This window comes from Athene noctua, unplaced genomic scaffold (assembly GCF_965140245.1).
Source record: "Athene noctua unplaced genomic scaffold, bAthNoc1.hap1.1 HAP1_HAP1_scaffold_53, whole genome shotgun sequence".
Taxonomy (NCBI): domain Eukaryota; kingdom Metazoa; phylum Chordata; class Aves; order Strigiformes; family Strigidae; genus Athene; species Athene noctua.
In genome coordinates, this window is record NW_027437546.1 from 79,473 (window position 1) to 97,354 (window position 17,882).

General features: G+C 54.2%; 1 protein-coding gene across 1 annotated transcript in view; it reads left to right on the top strand.

Annotated features, from left to right (window-relative positions):
- The window catches only part of LOC141954991 (hydrocephalus-inducing protein homolog), a 96,322-nt gene that overhangs the window by 64,766 nt on the left and 13,674 nt on the right, over nt 1-17,882 (top strand). Inside the window, 12 exon segments of the mRNA XM_074895068.1 lie at nt 871-1,109; nt 3,245-3,500; nt 5,354-5,497; nt 7,230-7,373; nt 8,218-8,531; nt 9,972-10,164; nt 12,054-12,170; nt 12,864-13,073; nt 13,931-14,068; nt 15,747-15,924; nt 16,433-16,563; nt 17,231-17,364. Coding sequence (XP_074751169.1) covers nt 871-1,109; nt 3,245-3,500; nt 5,354-5,497; nt 7,230-7,373; nt 8,218-8,531; nt 9,972-10,164; nt 12,054-12,170; nt 12,864-13,073; nt 13,931-14,068; nt 15,747-15,924; nt 16,433-16,563; nt 17,231-17,364 — 2,198 coding nt within the window.

Below are 17,882 nucleotides of genomic sequence, written 5' to 3' on the forward strand. Positions count from 1 at the left end.
CCACCACCGTGATGGACACTTGGAAGCTGTATATCTGCCTCCCTGTGCATTTCCCGCTGGCCAGGGAGCACGGTGTGTGTTTCCTCTCTGCAGGCTTGCTCCCTGGGAACGTGGTTTTAGAGGGGCTGGGGTCCAGCACCTTCACTGCCGCAGCTGTGGAGGGAAGTCCATGAGAAACCAGAGGGAAGAGAGTGCTTGGAAGCTCGGGCCATGCCTACAGGGCATGTGCCTTCCAGTTTGCTTTCTGCTTATTGCTTTACTGCCCTGCTATGAACATTTATAGCTGAATTTTCCAAAGCAGAAGGCACTGGGGCACCTCACTGCAGCTGGTGATCAGTGGGAACCGAGTGCTTCAGTTCTTCGGGGGCTGTTGAGAAGCACTGAGTAACTCTTGGGAAAGAAGACGTTGGTGTCAGGGGTTTGATCAGCCGGTTTTGCAGAGTTACTCTTCAGGCTCTCAGCAGTATCCCCCAGCCGTGTGGCTGCTGCGGTGGGATTTGAGCAGTCCTGGCTTCCTCTGGCCTTGAGCCTTTATGCCAGCCCAGCCACCATTGTCAGGAAGCCAGGAGAGGTGAAGTAGCTTCCCTTGGCGTGCGCTCCAAAAGAGAGACTGGAGGAGGAATAACCTCCTCCTGAGGATGAGCATCCCTTGGGTTGGGCAACACTGGGTTAATGAAGTGAGTCTGTTAAAGGGAGGTGAAATACAGGTTGTAGAAGCTCCTGCATAGTTGTTGTTTCCAGCTTGGATTTAAGGAAATGGAGCCTCTCTGGTTTTTATCCTCGTATCTTCAGTCCTTCCTTTTCCTGCACCCCACAAGAGCCCAGGGTCCGTGGTTTCCATGCTAAGTTAGTGTTCGGCTTGTCTTACAGGCTCGTGAATGCTCGTGCTGGAGGATTGAACCCAGTGAAGGAGTGATTCCTCCTGAGACAGAGGTGTCTGTGGCTGTCATAGCAAGCTTGGATGACACGGAGAAATTCAAGGACGAGGTGAACCTGTTCATCGAGAACAGCCACACCTACGTGATCCCCGTCCGGGCTGTTGGCACTGGCACCACGATTGTCACTGACAAACTCTTTGCGCCGGAGCTCAACTTGGGACCCCACTTCAGGTAGGGTATCTCTCAGCTTCTGCCGTGGGCTCAGCAAGGGGCAGTTTTGCTGTAGTCCTTCAGGCTGGTTGTTCTTCAGCGCTCAAGGTCCTGGCTCTGTTTTCCTGAAGCCCCAGGGCTTCCTTTAGAAACCTTCTGTGGCCATTTGAAAGTTGTTAGATACCCTCAAAAGCCACCAAAATGGAAACCAGTTGTTAAATTGTCACTGACTTGTCTTTAGTTATAATACATCTATTTCCTCACTTGAACAAAAAGAGATTTGGAGGAAAACAGCAGGTCCTGGAAGCCTCTGGGTGGAAGATGCTACATTACAAGTATAAACACATTTCCCTTTGCAATCATGTTGGTTGTTTTTCCCTTCCCTGTGGAGTATCATCTCGCAACAGCAGAAGACCTTGGTGGTAGCTTGTTAGCAGGTCCTTGACTAAATTAATGGTGCTGTTTTGTTTGCCCTCTGCCCAGCGGTCCTGAGGAGCAGCAGAATTTCTTTGCCCCGTGTCATCCCTCATTTGCTCGCCTTCCCCATCTCCCCTGCCGGGCTGCTCTTCATCAGATGTAGTTGCTCTTCCCTCGTCTCTCCCACCGGCTTTCCTCGGCGTCACCGCCGCAGCAGAGCCTGAGGTGTGGGCAGGCGAGGGTGGCACTGGACCAGCTCTGGAAGGGAGAGGAGGAGAAGTCCACTGAGTTTGGGCAGGATAAATGGAGGGTGTTAATTAAAGAGCTTGGCTCAAAGGAGGGGGTTCACTGGTCCTAACGCCTCTATCTGACCAGGCCTGTTCCTGTAAATGGGAGAAAAATAAGCCTTTTCAAAGTGCTGCCTGCTTTGTGTTGGACACCTCTTAGGATGAGAAGAATAGTCTTTTTGAGGTGCCTGTTCCTTTCCCTGGCTGCAGAGTGTCCACAGCGGTCCAATCCCTAAATTTGGGGGTAGAAAAAGCAGGTTGATCCTACTCTTTAGGATAGATTTTGGGGGGTTAAATATGCATGCACAAGCCACCCACATACGCAGGGACATTGCAGGGGGTTGGTGCTTGTCCAGCGTGTCCTGTGCTCTGTGCAGCCACAGACTGGCTACCCAACGGAGTGGGCGATGTCAGTGTGATTTGTGTCATGGTCCTCTGCCCCCCTTCACGTCTTGCTCTGCAGACTCTGGAGTTGTTGCCTTTGCTGTCGGCTGCAGAGCTGCCCCAGGTGAGCTGAGACGGGACCCAGGTAACATCTCAGATGAGTTGGGCTTTCCCAGAGCCACAAATTCTGCATCCACCCAGAGCTTCTCCAGGCTTTCGTCTGTGCTGTCCACCACAGAAACCATTTCACACTAAGCTTGTACACATCATGTTTTAACAGTCTGTTTCAGCGGCTGGTTTGTTCTATTCTTGGCTCAGGTCTGTGCATTTAGCTGCCTGGGGCAGGCATGCATTTTGTAAGCCGTGTATTCTGTCCTTTTCAAAAAACCAGTAACTGTTCCAGGAACAATTCACGTCCTGGTCATGCTCAGATTTATAGAGGGTAAAATAATTACTCCAGATGAGCCTGCAGTTAGTGTTTCCTTACATGAAGAAATCAATTTCCCTTGAGTATTCATTTTGGTTTATATCTAGCTCTAGTTATTCATCTCTCATCGTTGCTCCATCCCCTCAGCAGCCAGACCTGGTCTTGCTGCCATGTTTGATTTGGGGAAACTTCTGTTGATCCTGTATTCTCACAGTGCATTTATCTTCCTAAACCACAACAGCAGCTGCACTGTTCAGGCAAAGGACGATGTGTTGGGGGTGATGAGGTTGGATGCTCCCTAAGGGACTGGGGGTGCCAGGGCAGGGGCCCCGCCAGCGAGGCAGGGGGTGCCCAGGTCACCGGAGGGTCTCTAGGCTGGTGATGCTCTGTCTGCAGCAGCTGAGATGATGATCTTCATGCAGCTCTTCCTTGCTGTACGCAAACAGAGCAGCTGCTGGATGCTGATAAACTTAGGGGCAACCAAGGTCTGGCTTTTGCTGAAGCTTTGAGCTAGGTCAGCCTTTTTGGAGGTGCTTTTATTGCTGCGTGTGCAGTCGGGTAACGCCATCAGGGTGCTGAAGCCGGGTGACCGCTGGGAGATAGCAGCTCCCATGACTTTTTCCATCTCTTTTCCCTTCCAGCCTGGATCCCTGCTGTTACCGCTTCAAGATAACAAACAAAGGACGGCGCACCCGTTGGCTCTACTGGTCAACAGCAGGTTCTGGCTCGTTTCGCCGGCGTCATCGTGTCCCTGCTGTCAGCACCACCGGGGGCCAAGGTTCCTCCCAGAGCCCCAGACCTGCCTGCCCTGGGTTTAAGGTTCAGCCACTGAGGGTGGAGCTGATGCCGGGCAAGACTACGGAGATGGTGCTGGAATGCTTCTCCAGCACTCCTCAGGTGAGGTCCCCGCCGAGGGCTGAGCCTTCCCCAAGAAGGGGGGGAACTGTTCTAACAGCACAAGCTACCATGGCAGCACCAGCTTTCCTTGCTGGCCACTGTCAGTTCCTAAGGCTTTTTCATGTTTCCATGGCTACTGTAAACCCAACCTGCTGATACCAAAACACAGACTGAAGGAGATATTGCTACTTCAGGGGCAAATGGCAGGTTACAAGGTGTCATGTGCTGAGGCAGAAAGGAAGGGCAGAGAAAATAAGTTACGCTTAGACTAGGAGCACAGGCAGAAAGTAAATAACAAAGTGCAAAGTAATGTATTTGGGGGAAGCAGTGAGTAAAACAAAACACCTGTGAAGGGAGGGAGTGTCTGGGAGTAGCATCATTTTTCCTCCGTAGACAAGCATGGGCAGAGGGCTCGTCTAGCACTGAGTCCTGAAGCAGAAAAATGAACACAGTGTGTCAGCTGTAGCGATCGGGTGATGTTCATCCACGTGGGAAACTGTTTGCAGGGATCGTTACAATTGACAGCTTGACTTTGTCAGTATTTCCATAACGGCTCACCTCAGTCTCTCAGCCAGTCCCAGGGTCCCAAGGGCAGCCAGGTCTCGCAGCACCCTTGGATGGCAGCTCAGGGGGAGATTTCAGCAGGGTCACGGGGTGTTCTCCTCCCTGGACTCTTATTTCCAGGGGAAATCCTACTCTGCAGAGAAACTTCCAGCTAACCCTGGTGTGCATTCCCTCTCTCCAAGACTGCTGGGCACAGATGTTTAGGCAAATGTGGAATAAATCTGCATCAAGCTCCTGCTGATACTTGTGTTTTGAAAGGTGTTTTAAAGGGCTGCCTTGGTAGGTAGCTTGAGGAATACTTGATTACTCACCTAGTTGACTGCGATGGGACTGTCCCTGTGCAGTTCGGAGCCCAAAGGTTTTGTTGAAGCAGGGAAAAGAAAGGAAATAAAGTGATCAGGGTGCTGGAGAGGCTGTCCTGCCGGGAAAGCCGAAAGAGGATCTGTGAGCTGAGCTGTGGCTACCTGGCTCCTGCAGTCAAAGCCAAGACCCTGGGAGTGGGCTTTCCACCTTCCTCGGGTCTTGAGAACTTAATACTCTTGATGTCGGTCAGAAGCCCAACTCCCTGCATCGCACATGCAGCACAGATGGTTTTGAGTCTGTAGGCTCTGAGGAGGAGTTGTGGTGTTGTAGCAGAGGGAAGAGTGAGAAATGAAGGGAGGATTTTGGGGAACTGAAACCATGAGAAATCAGGAAAAAGTCTTAAGAGCATCCAGCTTAAGCAGAGGGTTTTCATGTAAACTGCAAGACCTCTCTTTCCTGGGGAGGTTTCTTTTAAAACCAGCTCTAGGAGGGCACAGTACCTGCTAGGAATGGGTGGCCCCCTCTTTACCTGAAGGCAGTCTGCCTATTTGGGTTTTTCCCATGGATCCTGTCCTCTAAGCTTCCAAGGGAGGGTTTGCTAGCATTGGCCCTTCTGTCACCTGTTTCCCTTAATATAGTTTCATTTTAAAAAATTTTTTTTTTAATAAGTCCCTACAGCTTTCTGTAAGTATTATGCCTGGCAGGGGACAAATCAAAACAGTAATAATTTGGGGCAGGGACTGTTACAATTGTAGGCAGCACATGACTCACGAGGGCTTTTTGTGGATAGTGGGGTGTGGCATTACGGACGTTTGAGAGCAGAATAAATGGGATGCAGCATAAAAAGAAAAGGGGGCTGTTGAGGAGCCCAGTGGCTGTAACTTGATGGCGGTAACAGGGTCTGTGGTTGGGTGGGCAGCAAATACAGTGCGTTTTGGGGACGCCCTGCTGGGCCCCGCTGGGTGACGGGTGACTCCTCTGTGCAGGTGGTGAAGGAGCGGCTGCTGTGCCACGCCGTCGTGGGGAGCAAGGCAGAAAAGGCTCCGATAATGGAAGTGGATGTCACCTGCGAGTTCATCGCTCCCGTCCTGAAAATGTCCTCCAGGGAAATCGCTTTCCGGGTGGAGAAGGTAAGTCTCTGGATTTCATCCTGGCACTGAAGAGCATGGCTGGTGACTGAAAGCCTGGTGGGGCGTGTGCTTGTGTTCGAAGGAGGAAGTTAAATGGCTTCTCCAAGTCCCTGGGGCTTTGACTATTGGGCTGAGCGGGACCAAGATTTTGCCATTAACACTGAGATCAATATTTCGCCCCTCTGGGATCGGGAGCAGTCCCACCAGCTGTATTCTGCCTTTTTGATGTGGAGACAGAATTGAGCTGCTGAGCCAAGGGCACAGGGCGAGATGTGTGGGACCCACGAGAACAGCGTGGGCTTTGCACAGCCACCTCGTGTGCTGGGGCTGAGGTGGGCGAGCAGAGTGCTGCAGCTGAGCGATGCTAAACCCCCTCCTCACCCTTCCTGAGGGGCTTCGTAAAGTAAGCGAGGGTGTTTTCAGAGATGGGACTGGTTTTTAACTTCACCCAAGTAAAACAGAGAGAACAGCTGCTCTGCCGAGGGGGATCATGGCTACTTCTAGAGAGACACCAGTTCCTGTACTCGGGGTGAAGGGAGGCTTCTGGGGATCCTCCGAGGCACGGTGATGTCTGAACACCGATCCTGTAGGGAAGCTGAGAAGAACTGAGATTCCTGTCAGCTCTTCAGGCTGATGAGAAAAACCTGTCATTTTGTCTGTTTGCCTTCTCTGCTCTTGGCATGGATGGTAGCCCTTTGCAATTCCCCAAGCTTCACCTTCTTCAAAGGACCCGCAGACATCCTTCAGCTGCAGTGATGATAACGCCAGCGCAAAGCAGGTGCCCCTTAGCCTCTGGATCCTGACTCCTGCATCACCTTCCCTCTCCCTTGAGGTGTCTGAAAAAGAGAAGATACTTCATTATTTAGTTTCTGTGTTTTCAGGCCTCTCCTCTGGTTCCCAGGCTTCCAGAGAAGCACAAAATCCTGTGGGCAGGCAGTTCAGGTTTAATTAGAAGCTTTTCAGCTATCCCTGATGTCTGCCTGTGGTCTGCTTGATGCCATGTGCTCGGATTTATTGAGTGTTATGACACTGCAGCTGTTTGATATCAATACATGCAGAACAAGTTGCCCAAACACTGTCTAGTTTATATAAACCATGCAGGAAGCCCAGAGCAATGCGTAAACAGGAAGAAATAGCTTAGGCAGAGCCGAGCTTTGAGGCTACAGACAGCTTGTCACTGGAGCAGGGGCAGCAGGACACCCGTTGCAGCCCGACTGTTGAGGTTTCTCCTGGCTGTATGTGCCTGTAGATGCTCAAAGCCAACCTTAGGCTGCTGCAGGCTCTCTGCTATGGGCCAAATCCTGCTCGCTTTTCTCCTCTGACCAGCATCACTGCTCTTATGAGGCTACTAGAGCTGACAAGGTTGTAAGAAATGACTATGTGAGTGAAAATCATCTTGTGCCGTTCTTCTCGAGAGGATAGAAAATGGAGACAAGTGCTCTGGGTTCACTTTCTGCTATTGGTCTTGTTCATGCAGCTGCCTCCTCTCAGGGTCCTATTCCCTCCTCTGTGTGCCAGAGTGTTTCCCTGTCCCCGGGGGATGCTGTGGTTTCTAAACATGGAAGGATCTGATATACTTAGAGAAAAACCACCTAGAAGGATAGAAACTAACAAAAATAGTAAATAGAGGTGTATGCACTTCTGGGGTTGAAAAACTTGAAATGCATCAGAAAGGGAAGGACTTCCGTGGCTACTTCATGTTGTTTTTTCCCCTTGTGTCCTGTTTCTGTAGCAACCTGGTGATGTCCTAACTCTGCAGCACCAGTCTCTGTCTTTAAGAAACGCCTCCGCCCTGCCACTCAGCGTCGTCCTGGCCTTAGAGCAGCCCTTCTTAATCTGTGACGCGGAGCGGCAGCCCCTCTCTGCAGACGCTCAGGTGAGCAGCCGTGGGCCCTCCCGCTGTGGGGTTTGAAGAGGGGGGTGTGGTGGTACGTTTCTGTTGGGAGGTCCTCTAGCAGAGAAGTTTATTCTTTAGACTCAGCAGTAGACTGGCCTGAACTAAGTCAGATTTGAAGCAAGCTGCTGAAGGAAACGAAATATCATCTGAACTGGGGAAATACATCCTGGCTCTAAGACGTGAGGAGAGGGGAGCAGGCAGCTAGGCCTGGGCAAGCCGTGTATAACGGTGTCTCTTGGAAGTCACTGAGCTCTCCAGCAGCCATTCTCAGACACCCTCCAGAGCAGCTGGCTTTCCTCAGGGGCAGCCCTGCCTCCAGGAAGGCTGAGGAGGCTCCTCCAGCCGCTGCCTGGCCCCTGCCCTGTTGTTGGAGGAAGGGGTTGGACATGGGCTCTGCTAAACGTTGTAGGCACGGCCACCGCTTCTGTGCTGTGCCAGTGACTAGCCCCTGCAAGGGCGAGGCTGCAGTGCCATGCTGCTTGTGCTGGGAGGGCAAAGCAGTTCCTCTAGAGCTGGGGCAAAAGGCCCTGGTGTGCCAAATGCTGATTTAGTTGTGTATTTAGCACATCGCTCCTGGGGGTCCCGAATTCAGCAGTAGAATATTTATTTTCCTCGTGTATTGATGCAGAGCACAGTGAGATGAGCCTGAGATAGTCTCAGACAGAGCGTGGTGGGGCTTGCAGTCAGGCACACACTGTGAAGAAAACACAGGATGAACTGAGAAGCCTATGCTGGGGTCAGACGTTGAACATTTCCACGTTTCGTGCTGCCAGACCTTGGGACTTCATCACACCGGTGATTAATACTCTTCATTTCCTTGCAGCCCATGAAGCTGGAGATAGGGGAGGAACTTCTTCTCTCCATCAGATTTAACCCTGCTTATAAAGAGGATTTGTGTAGCCGGGTAGTGGAGAAGGTTCTAAAGATACAGTTTCTGGAGCATCCTCATGAGGAGCAGGTCACCATTCGGGGAGAAGTCTACTTCCCAAATCTCCATATCCAGCCCACGGCCCTGGACTTCGGCTGCATCTTGAACGACACCAAAGATGTGCGTTACATCGAGCTGACCAACTGCAGCCCGCTTCTTGTCCAGTACCACTGGTCCTTCCTGATGGACAGCTGCGTGAGCCAGATGAGGTATGTGCCCCTTTGCTCTCTTCTTGAAGCTCTTCTCCTTCCTCGTGTCCTGTTTGTGCTTTGCAAAGACCAAGGCTGTTTGCCTGTGACCTGACAAATTGCTTTCAACTTTCCCTGGGGGAGTAACACCTCCCAGCCGTGGTCGGGCTTAGGTGCTCAGGGAATAAGTGATCACCAGTTTGACGCTGGGAAGGAGACAACGTTCTCCAGCCAAGCTGGGGCTGTGAGATGCTACCAACACTTCCTGCATTGTCCATAACCTAGAGTCCTGCTTTATTTCTGGAGCTACAAACCCATACCTAGGCACTGGGACAAGCAGATATATGATTTTTCTTCCCTGCCAACCCTATGTGTTGTCATTTTACACTAAGAACCTACACAGTCTCTTGCTGCTGCTTTACTGTAGCCCCCATACTGGTTCCCCTGGGAAGGAAGGCTGGGGTTGGAAAGCTGCTTTCTCAGACCTTTGTGGCCTGAGGCGAACACCACACTGGTGCAGTGAGTTTTCATCTGTTGAACTGCACATCACATTCCCCAAACAGCCATTTAGTGTCTTACAGGGAAAGGGCAGGTTCTGCTGCAGCTGTGGGTGCAGCTGTAGGCGTTGGTGGGAGCACTTGTCTGAACGTCCTGGGAAGCAGGGCCAGCCAGCGCTGGGCTGTGGTTTACAAGCTCCCTTCCCCGGAGCACCGATCGCTGCTGCTTCGGCGCTCCTCAGGGATCAACGGGCTGTTCAGCCGTGTCTCTGCCGGAGTTTCTCAGCGGGTCTTTCCACGCTGCCCCGCGTGTGTGGGGTGTCCCGTGCCGGGCTCCGTGGGTGCCCCGCACGGCGCTGGGCTCTGTCGGGGTTAGGGCGCAGCAGGCTCCGGGCTCTATCCCTGCTCCTGCCTTACGTGCTTGGAGAAAGCCTCGGGCGTTGCTGCTTGCTTGTGCTGACCTGCAGCTGCGGGTGGTGTCAGGGGAAATATTCCGGGTTAGCACCTGGTGGAGCTGCAGAAGTTCTCGCCTTGGCCCTCTGGGTGGGGGAGGCCCAGTCTGCAGCTGTGGGTGCTTTCAGGAGGGCACTGGCGGCTCTGCACTGGCTTGTTGCTCTCCGGATCTGCCCCTTTGTGTCTCAGGCTCACCTTTTTGCACAGTCTGTGTGTCTCTTCCTTTCCTGCTGTGATTTTTACCTCCCTACAAGGTTTTCACCCGTGTCCTCTTCCATTTCTCCTTGCAACCAGTTGCCAGCTGCCTGTGCCGCCGCTACACCAGCGTCATCCCTAGGCAGCCCCGTATGCTGACCTGCTCCATCCTGGTTTGGGAGCTGCTGGCTCAGACCCGTTACTGAATTCACACCCGCAGTGCCCAGCCGGGGGCCGCATCCTGCCGAGGAGCTGCTCGTGCAGGCTTCCCTCCCTCCCACTGCAGGTCCACAATCAAAGTCATGTTATTTTCCAGGTTCAGCCCTCCGGTACCGAAATTTTTCACCAAACCCCAACCACCAAAAAAGGAGGGAGCCTGGTCGGAGCGCTCGGTGTCTGCAGGGAGCAGCTGCAGGGGTGGAGGTGTGGAGGAGCCAGCTGAAGCCCTGGGAGCCGCAGGGGATCCTGCCCAAGAGCCAGCAGGTGCAGATGACTCCCTGGAAGCAAAGGTAGATTTTCTTGTACACATACCGCTTGCGTTGCCTCCCCCATCTTGCCACTGAAAAGCCGTACTTGTGCCAGTCCCCCTTTTTGCTGCCCTGCTGTCATGTGCCCTGAGGGTGGGCTGGGCAGCAGGGCCAGCGGCTGGACATGGGGCTTCTGGGGAGGGAGAAATCGGGTAGTTTTGCTTGGAGAAGCCCACTGAGATCCTACAGACCTATGCTGAGTTTGGGGTTTTTTAGCTCGTTTTTACACTGTAAAATGAGCCTTTTATCTGCATCATGATGTGAAGGCTTCCAGTTTCCTTCCTGTATCAAGCTGTGCCAAGTACTGTGATCTCCAGGTACCACCTTCTCACCCCCAGCTGGAGCCGCATGTTTTTATGTCTCTGCCTTCACCCGAGACCTGCAGTATCGCAGGGATGGCCACAGAGCTATCTTTGATAAAATGAGACTTTTCAAGGTCATTGTCTCTTCCTCCTGGCATGAAAAATGGCCTTTGGTCTGCTGACCTTCCTGGTGAACCTCGGTGCTTTGGAGCTTGATGTCCGTGCTAGTGGGAACTGGCGCCTTGTTCTGCATCGTGTGGGACAGAGGCTGCTCCTGGGGCAATAAAAGAGGATGCAAGAAAGCATGGGAAGTTCTGAAAGCACTGGCGTTGACATTAAGGTCAAGGAGAGGGGTTGCACCTGCTCACATCCAAACTTCGGTCATTTTAACATTATAAGGGCACATTTTTTCTGGATCAGGAGAAATGATACCCCGTAGACGTAAAGAATAGCGTGGCTGAATGTTTTTGGATAGAAGCGTGGAATCTTCTTTATTTCCTGCTTTGTTGCCATGTATGCAGAAACAAACCAGGGAAAATCCAGTAGGTGTGGCTAAGTAGGATCCAAAAGGCTTCAAAGGATACGCCTGGATTGCAGCTTCCCCTTCTGCTTGTGTGACTGTGTCAAGGCAATACCCACATAACCTCCCTGGGGAGGCGGGAGACCATAGACCTAGGAAAGGTGCGGGTTAGAATCTTTGGGAATAGGCACTTGGCAAAGCTTTGCTAGGCTTGAAAATGTGGAGATGAGAGAAAGAGCATTGAATCTTCTGATTCTGAGCTTCATCTACCGGGGAGATGTAGCCTCTGATTAGGTGTAAAGATGTCCCATAAAAATTCTTGCAGATTCTGCTGATGCCAAGGCCCCAGCACAAGGCCCTTCTTCACGTTACTGAAGAAGCAGGTATTGCCACACTTCAAAAGCACTCACAAAGCCCTCGCTTATTAAATAGGGGATGAGGTTCCTTTTGAAAGATGGCACCGCTGAGGTCAAACACCAGCTCTCAGCTGCTGGGAGACAGAAGAATATCTCTGCCGCCTTCTTCAGGAAGGTGTCATTCAAGAGAGTGACTTGGTGGAGATCCTCAGCTCTCCAGCACTGATGGGTGCGCGAGATGAAACCTAAGCACTCTCTGAAATGGGATACTTGTGCCAAGCCCTTATTTTCCTGGTTTGATACTTCTCGCTTGCAGCTGTGCTCCTGCTTTTGTCCTGAAGAACCTAACCTGTCGAGGCATGGGGTTCTGGGCACGTTCCCTGGGCAGGAGTGAGCGAAGCTGGTCTGGCACAAGGGTGCAAAATGCCCTTGAGGTCTCTGCCAGGACTGAGGGCTGGGTGCACTCAGCTTCCCCATGCACGCTTGCGCGTAGGAAGCGCAGGCGGAGCCCGTGTCTCACCTGTGGGTGGGCTTGGACCCACTCAACGGATGGCACGGACATACCCGTACTTGATTTGCACCCAGGTCCCATCTCAGCTGCTCCTGGCTGGGTGAGGTGGCGGAGCCTGCAGCAGAGTGCTCTCGCCCAGACCAGCCAGGTGCTCGCTGCAGCCCATGGTGCTTGTTTTGCAGGTGCTGCCATCCCCTGCTGAGGAGCTGGAAGGGGCTGTGGAGACACAGGGCCTGGTGGGGATCAACAGACTGATGCAGTCTGTGGAGGCAGAGCCCGTCAGCTTGGGAATGGAGGAGGTAAGTGGGAATCCATCTTGTGCCACGTTTCCGGTGTGGCAAGCAGTTCTGTAGCCCCCCCTCCCCACTGGTGGCCCTCGATGCTGCTCGCAGAGTGGCCTCGCGTCCCTCCAAGCCCATCGCACAGCGCTGCTGAAGCAGCCGGTCACTGGAGAGGCCACGCAGGACGTGTCGTAGGGCTGACCTGTGCAGCAGCTATGGAGGGCATTCTTCATCTTGTTGCTAATCAAGTGGTCAACAGGAAATTTCTGCGGTAGCTTTTGCTGTAGCATCTTGAGAGCGCACAGCATGCGAATTGGAGAGAGTGGAAAGCATCAGGAGTCAGATGAGCTGGGCTGGAGTCCTCCCCCCAGCTCTGAGAGCTTTCACCTCTGAATACGGTGTTTTGCTTAGGGCAGTAAAAGGTGCTTTTAAAGGCAAGTTCTGCAGTGGAGAGAATTTCTTGCTGCCAGGCGACATCCCAAATTACTTTTAATATGTAGTGTATTAATTAATGAGGGAGCATGGGAGAAGGTTTTCCCCGTGGCCCCTCCACTGGTAAGTGGAATGGGTACAGGATGAGATTAGGATGATTTTGCCTGTGTTTGAGGAAGAGCCCCCTCCAGCCACGTCTGTACTTTGCTCCAAGCCGTGGCTGCTCTTCTGCATCAATTTCCGTGCTTGACATCTTGATCTCTCCTCGCCTACCTCCAGGTTTTCGATGTCCTGCCGCTTTGCGGTGTGCTGCAGCCAGGCAAGAGCCAGCGGGTCATGTTCACCTTCTTTGGCCACACAAATATCGTCGCCCACGTCACGGCGCTGTGCAGGGTGGAAGGAGGCCCGACCTATGAGATCGCGCTGAGCGGGGAGGCTTCGCTCATCAACTACCTCCTAGATGTCACGGAGATCGACTGCGGGCTGCAGGTACCGCACGCTTCTCTTGGCAGAGGTCCTTGCCGTGAAACCATCACCGGCGTGTTGCTGCCACCTAGGGCTGGGGCTCTCTCCCCTTCCCAACTACTTTGTTGGCTCTATGGCTTGGAAGTACAACCTTGGAGTGATATGTGCTGCATCCAATCTGGTTTTTAATAACCATGTCCGCCCCCCTCCATCTGGTAATTCCTCCTCCTCAAGGTAACTAACGCCGCCTCCTGGGGCAGGCAGGGTCCCAGTGGTGATCTCCAGAGGGACGTGCCCCAAGACGTCCATCTGCTGATCTGCTCCTAAAGCCTGAGGTCCCAGGAGGTGCTCTCTTTTAATGTTCTTGATTAATCAGCAAAATAAACCAGGGAGGAAGTTAACTTGGGCTTCCCAGTCACTGTAGCTGGAGAGAATGTCCTAGAATAATCCCCACTTCTTTTCGGTCAAAAACCCCACAGATATTTCCAGCTGTTGGCCCTGTCTCCCATTTTGCTGTCACTGCAGGTGCTTTTTCTTCTGCAGTGTCTTGATGGCACCTCCTTTGTCCCAGCTGGGTGTGAGATGACACACCATGAGGTGCAGAGAGCTTGTCTCCTCTTTGCTTTCCTTATGACTGATCTCTGTGGTTGGCATTGCCCCTCTGCGTGCCACCATCAGTGTCTGTTCCTGTGTAGGGCTAAGGGGTGCCCTGTGGCAGTGGCTTACCCAGGTTAACCAGGGAGACTCAAGTACCCGTATGTCCTCTGCCTCTGCTTTTCTCCTGCGTTGAGTTCATTTGCTCACACCCCAGTGAATGCAGAAGGAGGTTCCCAGTATCAGGCCTGTGCCTTCATCTTGCCACTCCTCTGTCCTCTCTCCAGCTGTTTAACAAAGTCACCGAAGCAGAGGTCACCCTGCAGAACAGAGGGAAGATGGGCTTCAACTACGTGGTGCTAAGTCCCGGCGTGGGGACCGCAGAGAGCCCCCTGCCCGGCGTGCCCCTGGTCCTGCCCAGCACGGTGAGTACGGAGGTGGCGCCTGGACCCTGGCTGTGGGTCAGGCTGCCCAGGAGAGGGTTGTGGGGGAAAAACACAAAATTAAAAAAAAGAAAGCAACCCACAAAAGCAGACAGGAGAGACAGGGCTGTAAGCAGCTGCTGCTGGGGGGCAGGGGTGGTCCAGCAAGCACGGTCCTAACGGCCCCCCTTCACGGCCTTTGCCAGCGGGTGACCCTGCCGTCACACAGCAGCCACTGGCCGGAGGCACCAGCGCTTCGGTGGCTCTGGGGACCCCAACTGCTGAGCGCTCCGGCTGTGCGGGCACCGGGGCCGCGCTGTGCCGGCTCTCCTGGGGGTCACCGTGCCCAGGCTGTGTGATCGGACAGGGCTTAGCCCTTGTCCCTGCCTGTAGCACACCCTGCCAGGCCCCTGCCAGCACTGAGCGGGACTTAAATCCTCTCTCACTTGGGCATGAAGCTGCTTTGGCAGAATTGTAGCAGCCCCTGTGCCGGTCCCCCACTCCCCCAGCTTTGCTGCTCTGCAGGAGCTCTGTGGGGCAGTGAGGGGGCCAGGCAGGAGCAGGGCTGGAACAGCGAGGAGTTTGCAGCATCCCACCGTCCGAACTTCTCAGTCCTGCGTGGCTGTCTTTGGGCTGGAGCAGCATTCCTGTCTAGTCCCTTTTTGCAGTGGGAAGAGGAAGCCAAACGGCGTTCACATTTCCTCATGCCTGTCTCCTACAAGGGGTGACACACTGACGCCCTCTTCCTGCCAGCTTCCCAAGACCCAGCTCTGCTTGGCCCCGCGCAGTCGGTCGCTTTAACAGCCCCGCCGGCGCTGGCAGCTTGGCAGGGCTGGCTTTCGCTGCAGCTGTGTTCTGCGCTGCACCAGGGGCTCAGGGCACCAAGTGGCAGGATCTGTCCCACTCAGCACCTTCTCCCTGCAGCGTGAAGGGGAGCGGGGAGCCGAGGGTCCAGCCCAGCGTGCAGAGGGCGAGCCGAGGGAAGCTGCGGCTGTGTCCCGTCACCCAGGGCTGTGTTGCTGTCTGCTTGCATTTGCTCTCAGCCTGGCTGGCGTGAGCCTAGCCTGGGGCTGGGGCAGCCTTTCTGGAAGCCCAGAGAGGAGGTGCCCTGCCTGGCAACACCTTCCCTAGATGTCATCCTAGTCTCTGCTCCTGCCTTTCCGGAGATGCATGTCTGCAGGTCACCATGAGTCCGAATAGGCTCACGCACCCCGGTGTAACCGCACAGGCAGGAGGTGTTTGGTTGGGATCATTATAAGGGGTCAGGCCCTTCAACACCAGCCTGGGAACCGCTGGTGTGCTGTGGCAGGAGCTGCTGGCCATGATGAGAGTGTGGGCACTTCCCTTATTTTGTATAGGGGCTGCTAAAAGAGCTTTTATTTCTTCAGTCTGGCTCTTGCTAGCAGAGGGTAAACACCATTAGGGGCAGAGCTGTGCTCATGCTGAGCAGGGGGTGGTCTGTGGGTCTGTCCTGGGGGAATGCATCCCTACGGGCCCTCCGAAGGACCTGGTGTAGGAGACCTCAGCTTCTGTGATTCTATGAAAGCGAGAAGGCGATGCTGTCTGATACTTTGTTATGTACGAGAACCTGCCTTCTCTTCTCGGCATGTCTGTCGTCTGAGCCGTCCCTCCGCCAAACCCTCTCTGGTGCATTCCCTCCCTCTTCTCCCACACCCTGCAGGGTTACGTTGGACCTGGCAAGGAGCAAGTCCTGAAAGTCTACTACCTGCCAGGAGTGCCTGGAGCCTTCCGCAGGACTTTCCAGATCCAAGTGGGTCACCTGGAGCCCGAAGAAATCTCCCTGAAGGGAGAGGGGAGCTTTCCCAGGATCTACTTGGACCTGCCCAGGAACATCAAAGGTGAGCACGGCCTGTCTGCTCCCCAGGAGGGGCCCCTGTTTCTCCCCCATGTCAGATGCCCGTAGGGCAGCTCAAACTGCCTCCACCAAGCCTGGAGGTTTCAGGGCTGTCAGACCAAAACTCAACACCCCGGTTGCTTCCTGAAGCTCTGGCAGATGAGCCCGTGTGGGCTTTGCCCCAGGAACCATCCTGCAGAGCTTGCCAGCAGGTCGGAGTCCTGGGAAGGTGATGGCTAGACAGAAATGCTCTGGAAAGCTGAGCACAGGCTGGCAGGGATTTTGGCAGGGTTGGATTTGCAGCACATTGCAGGGGATGAGATGCTCCCATGTGGGGAGGAAAATGGGTGGGAATGAACATCAGGGTTGATAGAGGAGAAGCATCTACTTTCCATACATTGCTTGGGGAGGGTGTTTCTGGGAGAGGCCAGAGTCAGGGGAGTGGGGCTTCCCAGCTTTGAGGGGAATGGCTCTGTGCCCCGCTTCTATTTGTGGATGTTTTCTTCCTTCAGGAAATGAAAAATATGAGAAGGTCCTCAAGGAGGTGATAGAAAAGATGGAGGAAGATGGCCAGAGAGAGGAAGCAGCAGTTCTGGGGGCGGCTGTGGCTGCGGAGCCACCCCCAGATCCCTTGGACGCCGTGGTGAGAATGGCTGCTGCCCCGTTTGACGCGTGCCACCCTCCCCCGGTGTCACTGGGTCCCTGGCAGCCCGCAGCAGGCTTCCCGGGGCCCTGCTGGCACTTGGGACCTCCCTGCCCACACCTGCCCATGATCCTGCACAGCTCAGCAGTGCCCCCGGGGCTGCCCCAGGGAGAGATCCTGAAGACCCTGCTCAAGTGATGAAATTTATGGCACTTCGTGATGGGATGTAGGTCATCACTGGGGGATTTGCTGCTCACAACCCAAGCCCTGCCAGGTTTACAGAGCTTAATAGCAGCAGCCTGACTGTGCTCTGGGACTGTGCTGCCAGTGCTGATCTCTCAGAGACAGCAGCCTTATCATGACTCCCTTTACAAGAGAGCTCTTGTCCGAGCTGCTTTGACACTGGCTGGGGGCAGGCAAAGACTTGAAGCTCTGGAAGGTTCCTGGCTTGTCTGTCTGTCTGGCCAGATCAGCTTTTGTAACAGTGACTGGGCAGGCGAAGTTGCTGGAGTTCGTTGCCCTTGAGATGAGGCCCTGCCTGAGAGAGCAGGAGGTGTCACAGACACTGAGCAGCGAGACAGAAGGACCCCATCACCCCTCCAACACGAGCAGGGGGGAGCCTTGGGAAGGACCGTTGCTAACCAGCCGCTGCCTTTCCTTCCCTCAGCTGGACCCTGGGCTGCAGATGCAGATGGAGCAGCTGCTGATGGAAGAACACGCCCTGGAGCAGCAGAAAGCTCTCACCTCTGGTCCCCCAGAGGCCACTGCCTTTGACCAGCGCGCTCGTCAGAGGCTTCTCAAGTTAGTAGGGGCTCCTGTACCCTGTCTCCAGGTGCCCCGAGGGTAGCACCCAGCAGTGCACCCCTGCTCCTGAGAGCTGGGGGTAGTGGGGACTCCAGAAAGGGTCTGATCCTGGTGGCTTTGCCGTGCTCCCTGTGAGCAGCTGAGTGTCCTCACTGCCACAGAGCCACCCTGAGCTTTGGAGGTGCTCAGCTCCCCACAGGCGCTGGGTCCTGCTCTTAGGGCTGAGGGGGCCAGTGCAGAGCATCAGGCCCTTCCAGAGAGCACCAGCACCGTCCCTGCTGACCAGATCTGAAAGAGGCAACTCAAATCTTTGTTCCGGCTAACAGACCACACTGAGCAAAAAGAGTAGGGAACCGCAGAGGCTGACACACCCTTGACAAATCCGGTGGCTCGGATGCTGGTGGGACTGCAGGGCTTACCTCGGTATCTTCCCTCTGCTCCTCCATGAGGAGGCACAGGCACAGTAGGCTCCAGTTCGGGAAGATGCTCTGCAAAACAGATCACGTAGGTGCTTT